The 18,736-nt window shown below is 39.6% G+C and overlaps 1 protein-coding gene across 8 annotated transcripts in view; it reads left to right on the forward strand.

Moving 5' to 3' along the window:
* Nucleotides 1–18,736, forward strand: part of USP54 (ubiquitin specific peptidase 54) — a 101,050-nt gene that overhangs the window by 80,731 nt on the left and 1,583 nt on the right. For 6 of the 8 annotated variants that reach the window (XM_013176570.3, XM_067000530.1, XM_067000527.1 and 3 more), the window contains 10 exons: nt 105–488; nt 1,950–2,181; nt 3,039–3,178; nt 4,277–4,450; nt 7,449–7,568; nt 8,729–8,921; nt 11,171–12,627; nt 15,154–15,272; nt 16,226–16,366; nt 17,919–18,105. In XM_013176570.3, the coding sequence (XP_013032024.3) occupies nt 105–488; nt 1,950–2,181; nt 3,039–3,178; nt 4,277–4,450; nt 7,449–7,568; nt 8,729–8,921; nt 11,171–12,627; nt 15,154–15,272; nt 16,226–16,366; nt 17,919–18,105 (3,147 nt within the window). Of the gene's footprint in view, nt 1–104; nt 489–1,949; nt 2,182–3,038; nt 3,179–4,276; nt 4,451–7,448; nt 7,569–8,728; nt 8,922–11,170; nt 12,628–15,153; nt 15,273–16,225; nt 16,367–17,918; nt 18,106–18,736 lie in introns of those variants that run through there. The other 2 variants (XM_048060023.2, XM_067000532.1) reach the window with 2 other exon arrangements.

Genomic DNA, 18,736 nt, shown 5'->3' on the forward strand with positions numbered 1-18,736 from the left:
TTTGTTTTACTTTTCAAAGACTGTATAAAGATGCTGTGAGTAGGGCTGCTGGCTTAACCTGGAGTTGTTTTTGTGGCTTTTGCCCTCTCTTTTATAAACTGCAGGAGAAACCTTGAAGGAGAAACAAGCTCCCAGAGCTGCCCCCAAACCATCCAGCAGCACGAGCCGACTGAGGGAATTTAAAGAAACAGTGAGCAATATGATCCACAGCAGACCACAGCAAGTTTCTCAAATCACCCAAAATTCCTCTCACGGAGGGGGTAATGTGGATCAGGCTGAAACACGGCCCTCAAAAAGCCTATCATCTGCACATTCTCGAAACTGGGAAGTGGAGAGTACCAGTAGTGAGTCTAAATCCAGTTCATCTAGCAGGTACCGGCCAACCTGGAAACCCAGAAGAGAATCTCTGAATATAGACAGCATCTTCAGTAAAGACAAAAGGAAACATTGTGGCTACACTCAGCTTAGTCCCTTCTCTGAAGAGGCAGGTAAGCAGTTGGAAAGAAAGATTTACTTACAAATATGTGGAATTTACAGTCGTCTTCTCTTCGTTTTTAAGTTGAGAAGTGAAATTTTGAAGATGGCATATAGGTTGGTGGTGACTTGATTCCTTGAAGGCTAATTTCTGTGTGTATTTATGTTGCATGTGTGATATTTGTTTTGTTTGTTTTCCGTGTGTAAAATTTCACATTTTGGGAAGTTACAAGGGAAACTTTACTGTTTTTGCTACTTAAACAGACCCAGTGCTAAACTGCTAAATATCTGGAAGTTCATTGCTTGGAGTAGCTTTTTTATTGGTCACTTTCTCTGGCTCCTGCTATTTTAGCATGATGGCTCAGACTGTGGTGCAGCAAGTACCTCATGCATTAGCATGGAGTTTCTCTTGTGAGTATAAGAGCAGCTAATGATGATTTATCTGGGACCGTTTTGCACTACAGCAGGCTGTGTAATTTGTACATAAAGGCTTTGTCCTAGGCTTTGCTGGCTTTTTGAAGGTAATAGAATCTTTTGTGAAACAACTTAAGGTATCTTATGTTCCCCCTGCTTCCCTTTCCACCGTCTGCAAATGAATGTAACAGTTATTTTCCTCCTTTATCAAGAAATGGATGCTCCTGAAACTGTAAAGGGTATGGAGAGCAGGTGTTTACCCATTCCCGTCTTTTATACTGTTATGCTACTGGAACTGCTACTCTCCTTTCTTAGGTGCTTAAAGGGGACTGTGTGTGGATGAGAAGGGAAAGATTTGTGTGACTGGCAGCAGGGTTGTGGTTAATGAGGACACCTGTGGAAATTTTGGAGTCTTGAGAGGGACAGGGATAACTGGAAGGAACTAAAGGTTGAAAAGAATTTGGCAGCATGAAGGAACATACATTTATAGGGAAGATGAAGAGAGAAGAGAACACAGCTTCAGGAGAAGAAAACAAGGGGAGTAAACATGAGGCAAGTGGGAACATAAAGTAAGATTAGTAAGGAAGAATTTAAAAGTTTTCCAGTTCTCCTGTCCTACATGAATGACAATATATGAGACTCATCGAATTGTAACTGGCAAAATAAACTAAAAAGTGCAGCATCTGAAGTAAATACAACAGTACAGTAGCAGCTATGAAGTGGAAATACTAAAGGCACAGTTGGATATACTGTAAAATGATTTTGCACAAATACAAATTGTTACAGGGAGGAAGGGATTTTTCTTTCCACATCTGATTGTTACTTGGGGGGAATATGGTAGCATTAAATTGGAGAGATTTGAAAATGAATTTGCTGAATAGGTTGTTGCTTAATGTTATCAGAGATGATGTAAAATTTTTTTCTGCTTCCTATTGCTAATTTTAGGTGATATTAAAGGCAGTGCTTCTGGTTAAAGCATAACTGAGAAGCAAAAATGTGTCGATGATTTGCTGTTATGAAACTTGGATCTTCTACTGGGCTATATTCTTTTATCTCAACAGGTAAAGAGCTTATGGAGAATGAGGTGAAGGAACGTGCTGTTCAAGAAACAAGATCAAGCCAGTCAAACGTCAGATACAAGCGTGGTGTACTAGGCCGTGGCACCCAGCATGTGGTGGATCAACATCCTCATCTAATACAGAGAATGGAGTCTGGGTATGAAAGCAGTGAGCGCAACAGCAACAGTCCAGTTAGTCTGGACATGCCCTTGTCTGAAAGCTCAAGCAACCACAGGTAGATTTTAACAAACTTCATTTTTAAAGTGAGGTCTTTGTTTCTTTTTTGTTGTTACATAATGATGTAGGACATTTAAAAAAAAAAAAAAAAAAACAACAAAATCAACACAAAAGAGCGGTCCTAGCTTATAGTGCAAATTTATTGAGGCAAGGGATTTCCCTTGTATCTGAGTGAGACTGATTACTTTTCTTGCCTTTATATTGATAGCTTAGTGCAAGTAAGAAGGAAATAAATGGTGTTCAGTTGAATAAGAAATGTTGATTAAAATGATGCATCTGAAATAGTCATACCTTTAGTCTGTGATTTGAAAACTCAAATATCAAACTTTGCATGTCCTTTGAACAATATGATTGACCTTTTGATAAACCATTATTTGATTTTTTTTAAATCTGTGTAGAAAATCAGAAATCTACAGTATTATGGCCCTGTCAGTTTGAGAAGTTCACTGAAATCTTGTAACATATTTGCAGTATTTATATGCAAAAATAAATAGGCATCATAACGTGTTTCTCTCCTTGGCTTGGACAGCTGATGCAGTCACAAACCGAACATGTTTATAGCCCGAATAGGAGATATTCAGCTGTTAAAACCAGTTGAGAACATCTATCAGATCATGGTTTTAACATGCATTGTGTGGTCTTTGGGGTAGATTAGAATTATTGTCCCTTCCCCTTGTTTGCTTTCTCTTCCTCTGTTTCTCCACAGACTTTCCTGTGGTAGGCTTTTTTTTTTTTCCCGTGAGGATATAAAAGTAAAATGCGAGTAAATATTTTTTGTGATCATAGAAAATGTACACACAATTTCTCCTTAAGATAGTAGTAACATTGTGTACTGTAATTGTTCTCTTTTTGGAGGGACGTTCATATGAAATGGGCAGGTGGATTGGTTCCTGCTTGGCGCAGTATTCCCAAGTCTCACAGTAGCAGCATCCTGGAAGTGGAGTCTAATTCTTCAACTGGGAGCTGGACAAACAGCCCACGCACCATTGGAAATGGTAGGACGTACTTCTCAGTAGTCATGGTTCCACAAGATAAATTGTATTGGAGTTGTTCTTTACTTTCTGGATGCTTTTCTTTACAGTGGAGTTACGAGGAAGGGGAGATGAAACATTGAGCAATACAGCACAGTTTTACAAGATGTAACTTTGGTTTTCCAAAGGGGATTGTAAAAAAAAAAAAAAAAACTTTATTGGAATATTACTTTGATCATGTTGCTCTGGTATCTTTTTCAACAAAGATTGACTTAACTGATTAAGTAAACTTTTTTTCCTATTCTTTCCCATAATTCAGTATGCTGCTGTCAGTGCAAAATGTCTTCCTGAGCATAGCTGGTAATAACTTACAGGATTGACTCCTGAAAAGAAGCTCAGAATGGTTGCTCATAACGGAAGCTCATAATTGAAAATTGTCACAAATGAGAATGGATATTTACAGGATGTTTGGGCTAAAGCTGAGCTTTTATGCAGATACACATTCTGATTATCCTTCTGAGCAAATACTTTATTCCAGAGAATGTCTGGGGAAGGGAGGAAGGGAGATACTTTCTGAACATGCTTCATAGTTGAAGTGAGAGTGAAGACTGATTTCTTCTGTGTTGAGTAGAACATTGATAAGCTTTTTCTTCCTCTCATTTTTATCTGCTTCTGCACCTGGATGAAAACTATCTCAGTTGGAATCTGTTTTACTTTCTAAAGCTAATGATCTGGCTACATTGTCATAGCATTGGTTACAAATTACAGGCACAATAAAAAGTCTCGATTTCAGCAGCAATTTACGGTTCTCTTCTGATGATTTGCTCTGTTCCATTTGCTGTTTCTTGGGTCAGTGGATTAAAGGATGGACTGTGTTACAGGGGATCATGAAGCAATACTGCAACGATTGTACCAGGCTCACTGACGCAGAGAGGGCAATTGGAAACCAAATAGCTTGGGTGGAGTTTTAAAACTAAAATTTAACAAAGCAGATTTTATCTGAAATTCTGTAGCCTTTGGTCAGTATGCTATTTGCTAATGGCAGTTGTATTTTTCATTAACATTACTTGTGTTTTAATGGATACTTTGAGAGATTTTTACTATCAAAAATTTTTTTTGAAGGCAGGGAGATCTTTGGCCCTTTAAAGAGTGAACTGGATGAACTGCAAGAGGAGGTGGCAAGGAGAGCGCATGAACAGGAACTACGCAGGAAAAGAGAAAAGGAAATGGAGGCAGCAATGGGCTTTAACCCCCGTCCCAGCAGGTTCATGGATCTAGATGAGCTGCAGAATCAGGGTAACCTTTCGAATGCAGTATACTTCGCAAGACTGTGGTGCTGAATTTTTTGAACCTTTGAACTTAATTTTCTACTATATGTCTCTCCCCATCCACCCAGTATTATAATTTTGTACCTTCAGTTAGTGAAAGACCATCAATTTCAAACCTGTTGAATACAGAAAACAATTTGTTATTTTAAGTACTTTCTTGAACGTAACAATAACAAGAAATTTCCTAATATATAGTGTTTGTATATATTTGGACCTTTACATTTTTATGTGGTTATACGTACTAGTGATACCTAGATTTAGCTATAAGGGTTCCACCAGCATCTTGGAATGAGCACCTTTCAGATGCCTCAGATCCACCTGCAGCACAACTTGTTCATTTAGACCACTGTTTTGTTCTCATTTCTTTCTGGTAGCACCACTGACCTAAGCAATTCTGCCTGTTTCTGCCCTTATACTTTCCACTCTCCCTCCCTGCTCAGCTGTGCAGCTGCAGCACAGGGGTGGGAACAAGTACTGGGGCAAGCTTATCTGGTCTAGCGTTGAAAATCTGAGCAGGGTTTGGCATGCAAATCTTTCAGAAGGGACAAGAATTGAGAAAAAAATAAAAATTAGAAAGCCAAATATTAACTCTTATGATATCTTTTCCAAGTCCCCTCATATTTCTGGCTGGGGATGGCAATAGAAAAGGTTTAATTGGAATTTAATTGGAAGAATGGAACTGCAACAGAGGGAGCTTGGTGACAGGATTCACATGTAGCACCTTTGTTTTATTCCTAGTCTCCATCAGCCAGTAAGGGGAGTCAGAGATGGTGGGGTGACCCACTTAGTAGGGTTTGAATGAAACCAAGTAGAGCATGTAAGTGTGGGGCTCTTGGTGGCCATCAGAGGCAAGGAGTGTGGTAAAATGCCTAGGCTCTGCCCTCTGAGATGACTGGGGCAATCCCACCAAGGCACTGTAGTCTCCTGTGTTGACAAGCCTCCTGGAACCCCTACGCTACTCTCTCCTACCTGGTGTAGGAGAGGAGAGCTAAGGTGCTGGTGTTGTACAGGACAGAAGTGAGGGATGGAGAGGGGCACCCCACAACAGTGCCAGCTGAGGGCACAATGCAGCCAGCACTCTGCAGCTCACAGCTGTGCCAGCTGCTCAGAGCCAGAATGTCACTGTATCAGTGGCAGCTGAAAAATAGGATCTTTATGAGAATCTTTATGAGAATGTTTGACTGTGAATGTTGTTACAGTTTGTGCTTTCAGTGAGCCACTAGGTTATCCTTTGTGGTTCTGCTGTGACCTGCAAGTGGCCAGTTGACAAGTTCTGATATAACATAATAGACAGATACCTTTTTATTAGTATTGTTGTTTATCTTCATAACACAAATGATAGTGATGTAAAAATTGAAATGGGAACCTCTATTCTTGAGCACGAGGATGTTGTCTTCTCCCCTTTTCGTGCCCAAAGGGAATAGCATGGTTTTCCAAGAAATGACCGATCTTTGATCTGTTGTTGCATTAATTGGTAGAAGCAAAAATACCTTGGGTTTTCATTGTTAGGAAGAAAGCGAACTGGAATAATGCTTAATCCAAAAAGACTTCAGTGCAATTTTTGAGTTAGTTATTGACCTTAAAGCTGGGGAGGTATTCATTTGTTCCTTTTAAGCCTTTCCCCACCCCAGTCAGAGATGTAATGGCTTAACATTAACAGACTGCTTGATTGCCTGGAATGCTTGCTTGTACACAGAACTCCAGAACACTTGTGACTCGTTTTCCCCTGAAGTAAAATGCTAAACTCATGCAAAGAAAGCTAACTCTAGAATACTGGCCTAGCTTATGAGCCTCAGTAGCCTTGATTTTGAAACTGAATGTGCTGCTTGATTAACTCACTGCTCTAACAGATCTCACTTTTCTCAGAGTAATTGCTTTTCATGAGTTCTTTGGGATTTGTGTGTTTGCATTTGTGCACAAGGGTGCTGGGGAGCAGGTCAGGCCATAGTGTGTGCTATACAAGTTGGTCAAAAAAGATATTGATGTTCTGTGTCATAACGGAGACCTTCCAGAAAAGGAGCCCACCCTCAAATGAAACAGTCTATTTTTTTTCTGTTTTCCCTGGCCTCATTTGAATGTGTACGTTTTAGGATACAACTTGCATAATGTTTAATAGATGACACCGGCATGTCTGGGCATTTTCTCCTCTCAGAACTGGATGTTCTGATGCCAGGACATAGTGTTTCATCTTTTCCTGTTGTGTCCAAGAATGATTTATTCTTATTCTCTGGTGCTGTTTTCTAAATTGGTGTAAAAAGAATTGCTGTTTTCCGTATCTTTTTGGTTCCTTCCACATGTTTTTCTTCTAAAGCTACAAGACAATTAGATTTTCATGTTTTGTATGTCTCTTTCAGCAGTTGAGTGTATGCACTTGACACATTCATGGAACTATCTTTTGCATTCATACGCGCATTCAAGTCTGAGTATTGTTCCATGGATATCTCAGTAGGTTCAGTTTGAAGACATTTTGTATGGAAGTAATTAGATACCTGAAGAAGAGAGAGATGATTTCTAGCAGGGAATTTATGATAATGTAGTACAAGAAAAGCCCTGAGCTGCTGTGTTTCCCAATTTATTTTTCAATGAATTTAATTCTAAATTTAAGTTAACTCTAATTGATAAAAGCTCTGTAATGTGTCCATACTGTCTTTTTTATACTAATTCAGACTGTTGAAAACAGCATGTTAGGCAAGTACAGCTCTTTGAAGTAAGAAAAATTTGAAGAAAAAATCTGGTTTATGAAGTTGTACTGTGTGTGCATCAAGTATAGCAGGGTGCTCAAGTTATATTTCTGCTTAGGAAAGTGTAGGTGTTACTGTAGATGATTTGGGATATGCATAGCCTCTGCAAGAGGTCTGTTACCAATGAGTCAATGTGTGGAACAATTTGGCGATCACAAATAGGGTGAGGGCAAACGAGGGTTCTGCGCAGAATGAAACCAAAATGAAGGGTGCTGCCTATTGCAGGGAGGAATGATGACTTTGAGAAGTCCATGCAGGAGGCAGACTCAATCTTTGAAGAGTCACTGAATCAGGAGCAGAAGGGGGATTGTGCTGCAGCTTTGGCTCTCTGTAACGAAGCTATATGTAAGTAACTCTAACCACTTGAGCTGTTGCGCTTTTGGCAGTGCTAATATCTTAGAAAACTGAAATATTTAATCATGTTAAATTGTCAGGTTGCAATACGGGGATCCAGATGGTCTTTAGAAAGTGCTGGGTGACAAAATCTTATTTTTTTCAAGCATTCTGTTTTTGGGGTTTTAGTCCTATTCTTCTTCATCTCTGTATTTTCATGTTTGCATCTGTTTTTGTTGTTCTCTCCAGCGCTATGGCAATAACAGCACTGGGATGTTGATGTGTCTTTTCTGGTGCTAAATGCTGCATTTCAGCAAGCACCTCGTAGGTAACTCTTTGTGCCACTTGGCCCTTGTTTAGCAATTTTTCCCAATCCTCAGGCCAAATTACAAAGGGCATTAAACTCCCCTGTTTCTCATGGAGGATGTAGCATAGGGAAGAAAACAGTAGCCTACTCTTTACATCCTTTGGATTTAAAAAAAAAACAACAAAAACAAACAAGCCTATGCTGTACCTAACACTCAGGAAGAAAAGCAATAGGACATAGAAGTGCTTAAATGCATTGTGACCTTTGAGAATGTGTGCTATGTGATTTCTTTTTTTTGGTCTTTTTTCGTTATGGCTGGCTGGCTGTCTCACCCCATGCTCTTCTCTGTCTGTATAGAATGGCTGCAGACAGGGTAGGCAGTTTCTGTGCATTTGTTGAAATTGAAATTGCCTCTTATGGGCTGCAGAATAAAGGGCAATATACAGCTATTGTGAAATCTCTCTTAGCTTCCATTCCAGCAAGGTATATGCTGAATTTCAGATCCCAGCTTGGTATTCCTGCACATAAAGGGAGTCCCAGGTATGGAGCATACAGAAGGAGGGAAAGATGAATGAAGCAGCAATGTGGTAGGGTTGGAAAGAGCCTGTGTGAAGGGGATGAGAAGTTGGGCTAAAAACATGATTAATTTTTTCTTTTAACTTTATTTTGGTTTAGTTTCAATTAACTTGTTTGGACACCTGGCTAAGCTGAATGTGCATTAATGGAAACAGTTAGCATCCTTGTGATCTCTTGTGTGGCAGTATTTGCATGGTCCATGTTTTATGTTCTTGCTGCATCTTTTTTTTTTTCAATTTTATTCCTTTTTTCTGTTTGTTTTTCTGCTATGTTTTCTTTTGCATTTTAGCTAAACTAAGACTTGCCATGCATGATGCCAGCTCTAGCATTCACAGCAGAGCCCTAGTCGATAAGAAGCTGCAAATCAGTATCCGAAAAGCCCGGAGCCTCCAGGATCGCATGCAGCACCAACAGCCATCGCAGCCGCTGCCGTCGCCAACCTGCCACCCACCACAGGGCGGCACCATGGCCCAGTCTACAAGGTAGTCCAAGTATATCACCTAGACCCAGATCTGAGCTGCATCTGAGCACTACAGTCTGAAAATAAGTAGCCAACTATATATATTCCCCTGGATAGTGCAAATCCTACAGTGATGCTCCTCATTACTTTCTTCTTTAGGTTAAATCATATTTTAAGAGGGTCAACTACCTTTTTTTCCTCCCCCTCCCCAGTCTTTTTAGAATAGTTCACTGTGCGTGTGTTCAAAATGTGGGCTGTGACAGAGAATTGTAGCAGTCAGTGCCTTGTAGCATTGATGTTTTGCGTACAGAGAGAAAGAATACGTTAGATGATAACCTGGCCAGAGGGGGGTCTTAGGATATAACATGCAACTCTACTATCAGGAGCACTTTGAGGACTCAGTCAGTAAAAGACTGTACTATCATAAAAGTCTTGCTATAGCTGCTTTTTTATTAGGAACAACAACCAACATGTTTTAGTGCACTGTAGTCTGAAAAGCGTCAAGTACACTGGTCTCTTCTTTCTCGTCCACTTCTCTAGTGGTGCTGTGGTACAGCTCTTGGATCTAGATCCTGATCCTGTCACCTTGACTTACTCTCCCTGATGTTCTATCATTCTTCATTTTCCTTCTGTGTTTCCCAGCTTCCTGTAGCCTGGCCTAGCAGGCTCTTCAACATCTCTTCATGATTTTTTTCTTCCATATGGATTCAACTCTAGCATAATTAACTCTGTGCTATAACTGATCCTTCTTACCCTCTTTAGCATGCAGTTTAACCCTTCTTTCTTCCCATGCCATTCCCTCCTAGCACTAGACCATCCATGTCCGATTTCTAGGATGTTTCTTGAACTGTTACTTTCCTTTCCTTTCTCCTTTCTTATGTGCTGTATTATCTGAAACTTAGATGAAATCTCAGATGAGAATCCTTTTTCCTTTTCTTTTTGTTAAAATGCCACATACAGCTATATACTAAAACTCAATTAATTTACAGACCAGACAAGCTCATAATGTTCTTTTCCTGCAGTAGCTGGATTGTACGTAATGAGGGCTGCTCATTTTGTCAATCGGGGTCCCTTGTATTCTCCTTTATAGGAAAAGTGCAGAGCCCCAGTTATGCATTTTGGCAGATTTTAAGAAAATGAAAAAACAGAACTTTCTAAACTAATTTTGTTCATGTTGTGCTTGCTCACTGCTGCTTTGTGAAAAGAACATTACTTTTACAAAAGTTGTATTGAACCAAATGTTAATATTGCAGCCAGTGAAAAGAATCTACTTATAGCCAGAGTTTTGAACTCTTATTTTGATTTAAAAAAAAAAAAATTGTAGACAGTGCAAACCTTGCCATTAGTCACATACAAGGTCATTCTGCTACACACATCAACTAGGTCCTCATAAGGTTAACTTCCATTCTATACATCTCAAGGAGGAAACAAAGCAATGATGTGACAGTTCCCTCAAGTTCTCTGTTGGATCTGTTTGTAGCCTGTTGTCTCCTCACAGGGACGTGAACTTGGAACTACTTTTTAGGTCTGCATATTAAAATGCTGAACTAAATGCAGAAAAATGCCAAGGACGTGTATGACTTAAGGATGTAACTGTCTTATATTGGTATATACCAATACAAATTATTATTTAGAAATATACATAGAATACAAATTATTGCAAAATAACGGTTATATATTTAACATGAACTTTATTTAACTTGTTGGATAAATATCTCAAAGCTGAGAATACAGTGATAACATGAGTGAGATTTCAACCTGTTCCTTCCATTTATCAAGTTATTTTACGTGAAGTTACGTAGAGAGAGAGGACGTTATGGAAATACCAGTTCATATTCAGATCATGAACTTGTCCAAAGTATTTACCAAAAAAATCTAAGATGTTAACATTGGAAACAATTTTTATTTTATGTCAGTGCTATTTTTACTATTCTTACAATTGTTCCTTCTCACACACTCAATCTGCTGGTTAAAGTACCTAGGGTGCTGTACAAGAATACTGTGAAAGTTTCTATAAAACATAACTGTAGTAAAGTAATATTCAAAATACAAAATGGATTCAGCAGTTCAGTTATAGTAGGAAATCAGACTTAGAAGCAAAGGACTAGCATGTATGTATCTACTGAATTTTAATACAAAGTCTTCATCAGAATTCAGTTAGCAAAAAAAAAATGTGTTTTGAGGAGTATGTAGCATAGGGTAAGTTCTGCACCCTAGGGATAAATGTAAGCAATGACTACTGCTAATCATTTACCCTTCTGTGTGTTTTAGTGAACAGACTGGCCCACTCCAAGTACTGCTGAGCCAGGAGGTACCACTGGAACCCAACAAAGAAGTGGAATTTGGGTCCAGTTCTTTCTTCCACCCACCTGCTTCCTGCCATGAATTGCACTCATCATTATATCCAGAGTCTTCCTCCCTGTCCCCTACTGAAAGCAGTCCATCCAACAGGATCTCTCCAAACTTCCAGTCTGCTTCTGCTGATTTTCATGACCAAGTTCCCTCTTTTCCCTATAGGCAAGGGTTGGCAGAGAGCCCTGCAAGAACTGAGAATGATGCCCACTATAGTGTGGAATTTATTGACACTACAGCCGCAGGGCCAAAAGACTATAGGGAATGCTGCAGTAGCAGCAAGTTAGAAGAGGTTCATAGCATAACACCCATTCTCACACCTCAGTACAAATCCAAGGCTAACACAGTAAACTCTGGGTCTTTGCCTACACTGTTGCACTGTCCACATCCACCACAAGCAGCATCTCCTGAAAAGGACAACCAGCGCAGTCCTTGTTCCAAACTTGCAAGCTCTTCAGTGCGACCCAGAATTGATCATTTAGGGGGCTATCATGCAATGACCCCTGCAACTTCATCCCCTTCACAGCAATGCTCCCTGGATCCTTTGCAGAAAACAAATAAGTACTCCAGAGCAAACAGCCATGAGATTTTATTACCCTCACAGGATGAACATGGCACAGCAGGAAATTGCACATATGAGGGTTTTAGTACAAAGGGACATGTTCGCTCCTTGGCAGAGCAGTTTCAGAGAATGCATGCAGTCTCCCAGAGAAAAGGTACTCATGAAAAAGGCTGGATTGCTGCAGTATGTCAGGATAAGAAGTCTCCAAAGTTAATACAAAAATCTTTCATCAACCCTTCACCCTCTGGTTACAGACAGCTAATCCATCAAAACCAAGAGAACAAAAACCAGTCTTCTGAAAAATTATATTCAACTGTGGATATTAGGGATGGGGTAGTTTCTTTGGAGGGTTTTAGTGCCCAGCATGTTGCTTCTAAGAGTGTTTGTGCTCACAGTGAAGAGCTGTGTAGAAGAGGTGGACAGAATATAGCAGACCCTGCATCCTACCTGGAAAGGCACTGTCATGATGGAGGAATGAAACAGGTGGATGATGGAGCTACTAGTAGCATGGTTGCCTCTATGCCTGTGGACCGTTGGGTGGATAATGTTACTAGGTATTACAGTTCTCAGAAGGATAATAAGAATACTGAATGGCTTCCTGTACCTGGGAGAAGTCCATCCCTTTCTGATCAGAGAGCAGTTGGAGATGACTTGAGCAGGATCCCAGTACATCTGCATCCACAGTGGAATCAAGACACAGAACAGGAGCTCTCAGAACTGGAATCCCTCTATCAGACTAGTCTGCAGGCATCTCAGGCCACTAGGCCTTTCTTGGGAAGACAGGACAGTGCTAGGTATCCATTTGACCAATCAGGTAAGAATACTGCAGTTGTTTTTCTTGGTTGACCTGCCTATGTATTTCATTATAGGTGAAGGTGTATTTTCCAGTCAGTTTAATTAAATGGGCATTAATTTGTGCAAAGATGCAGAAAGATTCAGATTGAGGATTTTAAAACCATTCTAACCGTAAAGGTAGAGAAGCACTGTGATCGTACTGTCTGGGGAGGCTGCAGTAGCTGTTGAGCTTGGCAAACAGCAATATCTGTTAATATCTTGTTATCTGGAAATAATTGATCCTTTTTTCAAGTAGGGAGACAGCTGTTTAGGTCAGGCTACTCAGTTTTGCTGTTTGAAAGTTCTGCATCACCTCTGCAACTCATTAAACTGTTCCTATGCCTGGAATGAATGTTCTCCAAACTTGTGAATTTTAACTGTAATTGTATTGTGTTTGAGAGTTTAGTCTGTATGTGGTTGAGGGGAATAACTTTTAAAAGTGTTACTAGGTCTGTGAGAGTTGAACTTTTTTTTTTTGGCTAAGGAACATATGCATTAAGTTCTGGAAAAGTACTTGTGAAAGTGGCACTGAGGGTACAAGGTCTGTGCTAAGATCCCTGAGAACTTGTAGATTATTTGGTACCAAAAGTAAACTAAGAGATTCTGGTGCGGTTGGTGAGAACAGCTCTGACATTGCTGGAGATACCTGTTTGAGTGCGATGATAGCACCCCACTTCCACTAAAGCTGTTCTAATCTCCTGCTGGGATAGGACAACATTGATTCTCTGCCTAGCACAAATGAAACAAACTTCTTTTTGATCCATGTCTTTGTATTAGAGCTACGAATTTTCTGATCAAATGCAAAGCAGCCCAAAACTTGATGGATACCAAAGTATGTGCATGTGTGTATAAATAAAATACATAGCAATATATACACAAGACAGGTTTCCCCATGCCCTGCAACTGTGGGGGTAGGAACCTCTGTTTTTCCTTGTAAGTCAAGCCAGGCTGTGACCAGAGTGAATACCCTAGTAAGCTCTTGAACAGGTTTTTATACAATAGCTCAAATATTCCATGAAATTCTCATCTTACGCTTTCCTGGCAGACCTGATCCTAAGTAAGCCATTTCCTTTTTTTTTTTCTTTCTTCAGGATTAGGCAAGATCTCCCCTCACAGATACTCTCTTGCATGGGCTTGGATCAGAAGGTCTTATGTATTCCTTTTTAGCACACTCATTTGGGAACTTCTTTATGGAAACCTAGCAGGATAGAGCCCGCTTGCTTTAATGTTAACCGGAGCCCCAGAGTTCTGTCATGCCCTGTTTCTTATGCTAACACTTTTCTTGCCTGTTTTCCCACCACATCATGAGGGATGAGATACAGATATCTTTTTAAAGTTTGTGTTTGAGATCTTTGCTTCTTATTTGCTGTGACTTTCAAATGCTTCTTCCTAAGCTCTGCAAATTCTGTTTAAAAACAAAATATCTATGTAATGAACTAAGTGAAAATCACCTGAGTAGATCTAGCACATCTCTCTCTCTCTTAACTTGGATTACTTCTTCATTTGGAAATACAGTTTAAGCTTTCTGTACCTTATCAACTGTTTTTGTCAGACTTCTGCATCCAAATTCATGGTGAAAATGCCACTGAAGCTTTACTGGATCTTTATAATAGAGAGTAAAAGCCCAAAGACCTAATCCTCCAAGTGCCTCCCCAATGCAGAAAGGGTGTTGTTACCAGCCACCTCACTTTTCTTCCTTCATAGCTAGATTCCCTGTGACCATTGTTATTAGGCCATTGATCTACCTGCATATTTCTTGAGGAAATTTTAGGATTATATCTGGTTGGCGGCACACTAAAATAAAGTAACTGTAGTGATCTTTGTTAAAAATAGCACTTTCAGCTGCTTAGCCAGAAGAATGAATGGCTGGTGAACTGTAGCATTGGGTGGCCACAAACAGATGGACATGTGGGGATCTTAAAGGTGATCAGTCTTGTTTATCCCAGGTAACTTCAAGTAACTGGCTTGGTGGCTGATTTTCTGTCCATTGACAGAACCACAGAAAGGTTGAGGTGGGAAGAGATCTCTCTGGAGATCATTTAGTCCAACCCTCCTGCCAAGCAGGATCACGTAGAGCATGTTGCGCAGGATGGCATCCAGGCAGGTTTTGAATATCTCCAGAGAAGGAGACTCCCCAGCCTCTTCGGGCAACCTGTTCCAGTGCTGTGTCACTCTGTCACCCTCACAGTAGAGAAGTGTTTTCTCATATTTAGTTGGAACTTCTTTAGCCCCCCTAAACCATCTTGCCTCTGTATCAACCAAGTACTGGTGTGCAGCTAAATCTTAACTCTGTTAAATAGTTCAATTCCCTGTTCCCTAGAAACCCTGTAAAGGGGCAAGTGAAACACGAGTGAGTGTCTTGGACTCTCCCTTTGACACTGTTGGGAGTTAGCTTATGTATTGATCTTCCAGGAATTTGTGATTACTTCTCATTCTGTGGATAGACAGAAATGTGACGTAATGTACAATTAAGCCCTGAGATTAATTATACTGTTTTCTTTCCCAGTCTCTGCAAACCTGAATGTGAGGAAGCTGCATACTACAGCTGGCATGGGTCTCTCGAAAACCCCAACAGCAGAGATCGAGCGCAATCTGTATGGATCCACTGTCTCTTCTGTCTCCAAGGTGATGACGTTTACTAAGATGTACTTAGGGAAGGGAAGGAAGCACTTTGTGCGAGTGAAAAAAGTTACAGTTGGGAGAAGTGGAATATATTTTTAAAAAGAAAGGTAGTGGGATCATTGATACTAATATTAAAGAGAATTTTAAGTGCAGTCTAGCTCAGAATTAATTAGTGAAAACATGAGCAATTCATGCTATGTGGAGCTTGCATGCAATCATGTTATCCAAATTCTGACTCTGAGATCACATACCCCCTGAAAACTTGAAGATCTAGTCTTTGAACATTTTGGCTTTGTGTTCCAACTTAGGATAACTGCTTCTGGATATTACCACTTACAGGGGCACAGATTTTTTTTTCCAGTTTTGACTGTGTCACTGCTTGTTTTTGAAAGACAAGGGTTTAATGTTATATTTGCTGCAGTTGGTAGATCGTCACCTCAGAGGGGAAGAAGATGCTTTTTTATTTTTTTCTGAGGAGAACCTGTTTAAATAACTGGCAGTTGCATATCAGTGTACATGAATATGTATTCATACAAGTATTTTGTGGGGAAATCATACTTTCTATAATACTTCCATACTCATTAAATGGTCTTGCTTATATAGAACAAGTAAAAAGAAAAAGAAAATAATCATTGCTAACATAAGATCAGTAAGCTTCCAGCACTCATCAAATAATCCTGGTGTTTTTTAGTTATGAGAAGACTGTAGTACTTTATTGTATTTTGCTATAGAAAGAAATGGCTATAAGGGATAATATTTTTGATAATCAGATCAAGAAAAACCCATTTGCTTTAAGTTCTCAAGACTTGAATGAAGGATTTCAAAAGAGGAAAGGTCATGGAATTTCATTAAAGTATAAGCAGTCTGTTAGATGTGTATTGATCAATTCCCTATAGTTACTATACAAAATTGATGTTACAGAAAGCCTTTTCTGAACTGTGTGATATTGTCCGCAGGTCACGTATACCAGAGAACATAGCAGGGAACCAGAAGAGGAAGAAATGTACAGTGCAGAGAACTTGCGTCGCATTGCTCGCAGTCTCAGTGGGACAGTTGTCTCGAACAGAGAAGAGACCTTGGTCTCTTCTCGCAGTTTTGTAAGTAGAATGATGTGTAGCTTTCCGAAGAGCCATTATCTGCATGTAGAGTTGCTGTTTCCTGTCCACATTTAGTAGTTAATGAACAAGATGGCTGGCAACTTGAACAATAAGCCAAGATGAAAGTTTGTCTTTGTGAATTTTGTTCTCTTTCTAGTAGAAGAATGAGCTTTTATTTAAATAACGAAGGCATTTTCTTCAGGAGTCATTGCAGAGTAATACCTGCTGTGGCTGGTAACCATGTGAGCTAATATTCCTTGCCCCGTATAAAAGGACATCCAGTATAATCTTTTCATTTGACTTAGTTATTTTTCAATAACACTTCTAATACAGCTTTGATCTTGAAAAAAAAAAAAAGATTGCACTAGCCATATGAAAGTTTTTGCTCTCCTGTGTGTATATTCAGCAAGTGGCATTTTAGCAAGAAAAGGTAAGCGTAAAGGGTAGATGATTCTAGAATTGGTATATAACATGCAGCCAGTTACATACAGGAAGTAACTAAGAATAGGTGGGGTTGTTTTTTCTTCTCCTTTATCTCTGCTGAAGTAGTATAAACCAGTATAAAGTAGCATAACCAGCTATAATGTGAAGGTTTAGCTTGGATCTATTTTTTGTTAAATACACTTAAATTTTTATTGGAAACCAACTGCAAAATAAGTGTAGAAGAGTCTTAGTTGCGAAATCAGTCGTGTAGACTGGCTGATGTGATTGTAACTTTCTGCTGCGTACAGTAAGTTAAGAATATGTATGTAAACTTCTGAATGTTTGCTCCTCAGCATACTTTACTGAGGTCTTTAATGCATACCTGGAGGTGCTGGCAGAAGCAGTCAAAAACCTCTAGTTGTCTACCCCTCCCTCTGCTGAAGATTTTTGTCCCCACAACAGAAGCAACCAATAGGATGGCTGTCTGTCACCACTGTTCATGTTAATCACTGGGCTCAAGTCAGTGATGGTTTGTTACCATGTTCAGTTATGCAATGATGGGGGAGAGGGTATGCATTCTATTTAGCCAGCACTGCTCTGGGGTGAGTAGCTTCTAACAGAGTGTACTGGTACAGTACTGGTAAATCCTTCAACTGCACCAGGTAAATCTCTTCAGTCTTCAATCAGAGCTCTCACTAAAGCCTGCTAGAAAATAAGAAGGATCAGAAATACCCCTATTTGATTTCATGGCTTGTGTAGTATGGTATTTCTAACTCTGACCTTTTGTTGATCTGTGGTTTCAATTTGTGAACCAAACCTTCATGATAAATTTATATGTTCTTTTTCTCCTTGGTATATTTCAATCTTGGTATATACCAAGTTTCTTTGATGTATATCTCCAGGTATATTCAAGTCGAACAATCCTCTTAAATAGCTCACCACTGCAGTAAAAGCCTTACTGGATTGATGCAGTTTTTATTTGTATTTCTTTTTCACGTACAAATGCATGTCATCTTTTTCCCAGTAATTCATCCCTTTCCTTGGGTCAGCACCATTGTTGCTTGATTCAGCCCAACTCTGTGTTTACTCATCATTTTGTTTTTTCTTCTCCTTTCTCATTTGATAAAAGGAAGCACCAAATATGAGGAAAATGCCAATGGAAACCAGCCACCATTCTTCCAGCTCCACTTCCCTTCCTTTCCCCCACGATCCTCCTGTGTTTCCCTTTGATCCCCAGCACACCCCAAACCAGGTGCAGCACCTACCCCATGATGTACTGATGCCCAGCATGGTGGGCAAGGCACGTAAACTGTCAGGTAATCACAGGACTTTTCATCCTCCTTCATGATGAGAAATGTTGCTGAAATATGACTATGCAGGTCTTGTCTTTCCTAATGATATTTCACCATCAGCCTGAATTCCTCCAGAAATTTGGAAGGATGAAACACATTCTTTTTTTCCTTCTCTGCCCTTTGGCATTGTCCACTTAGCACAGAATCACTGAACATAACAAAAGTGAATTATCTTCATGGAAACGTTATAGTTACTTTTAACATGAAATCATATTCACATTTTTGTGAGGTATTTTCTTTAGCACTAAAATAGCAGTAAACCCCACCACTTTTTTGTCATGTATTAGAGTACTTCCACAAGCTGTTAGTTCCAGCAAATTACACATGTAATTGTGCTAATAGAAATAACTAACTCTTGCATTTTTTTTCCATATGAATTAATTTCCCTGTGAAAGACATCAGAACCAATTTAATCTACCAGCATTGAAATACTTTGATGGGCTTCTCCTTGATGACATGAGAGATGGCTATTAAAGAAATCTTTTGCCTTGTGAAGTGTCTGACAGTAACTGAAGTAAAATAAGGAGGAAATGCAGAAAGGAAAGTGAATACTTAGAAAGGGTGCAGTTAGCTTTTATTCAGAATTCCATGTCAA

Source organism: Anser cygnoides, chromosome 7, assembly GCF_040182565.1.
Source record: "Anser cygnoides isolate HZ-2024a breed goose chromosome 7, Taihu_goose_T2T_genome, whole genome shotgun sequence".
Taxonomy (NCBI): Eukaryota; Metazoa; Chordata; class Aves; order Anseriformes; family Anatidae; genus Anser; species Anser cygnoides.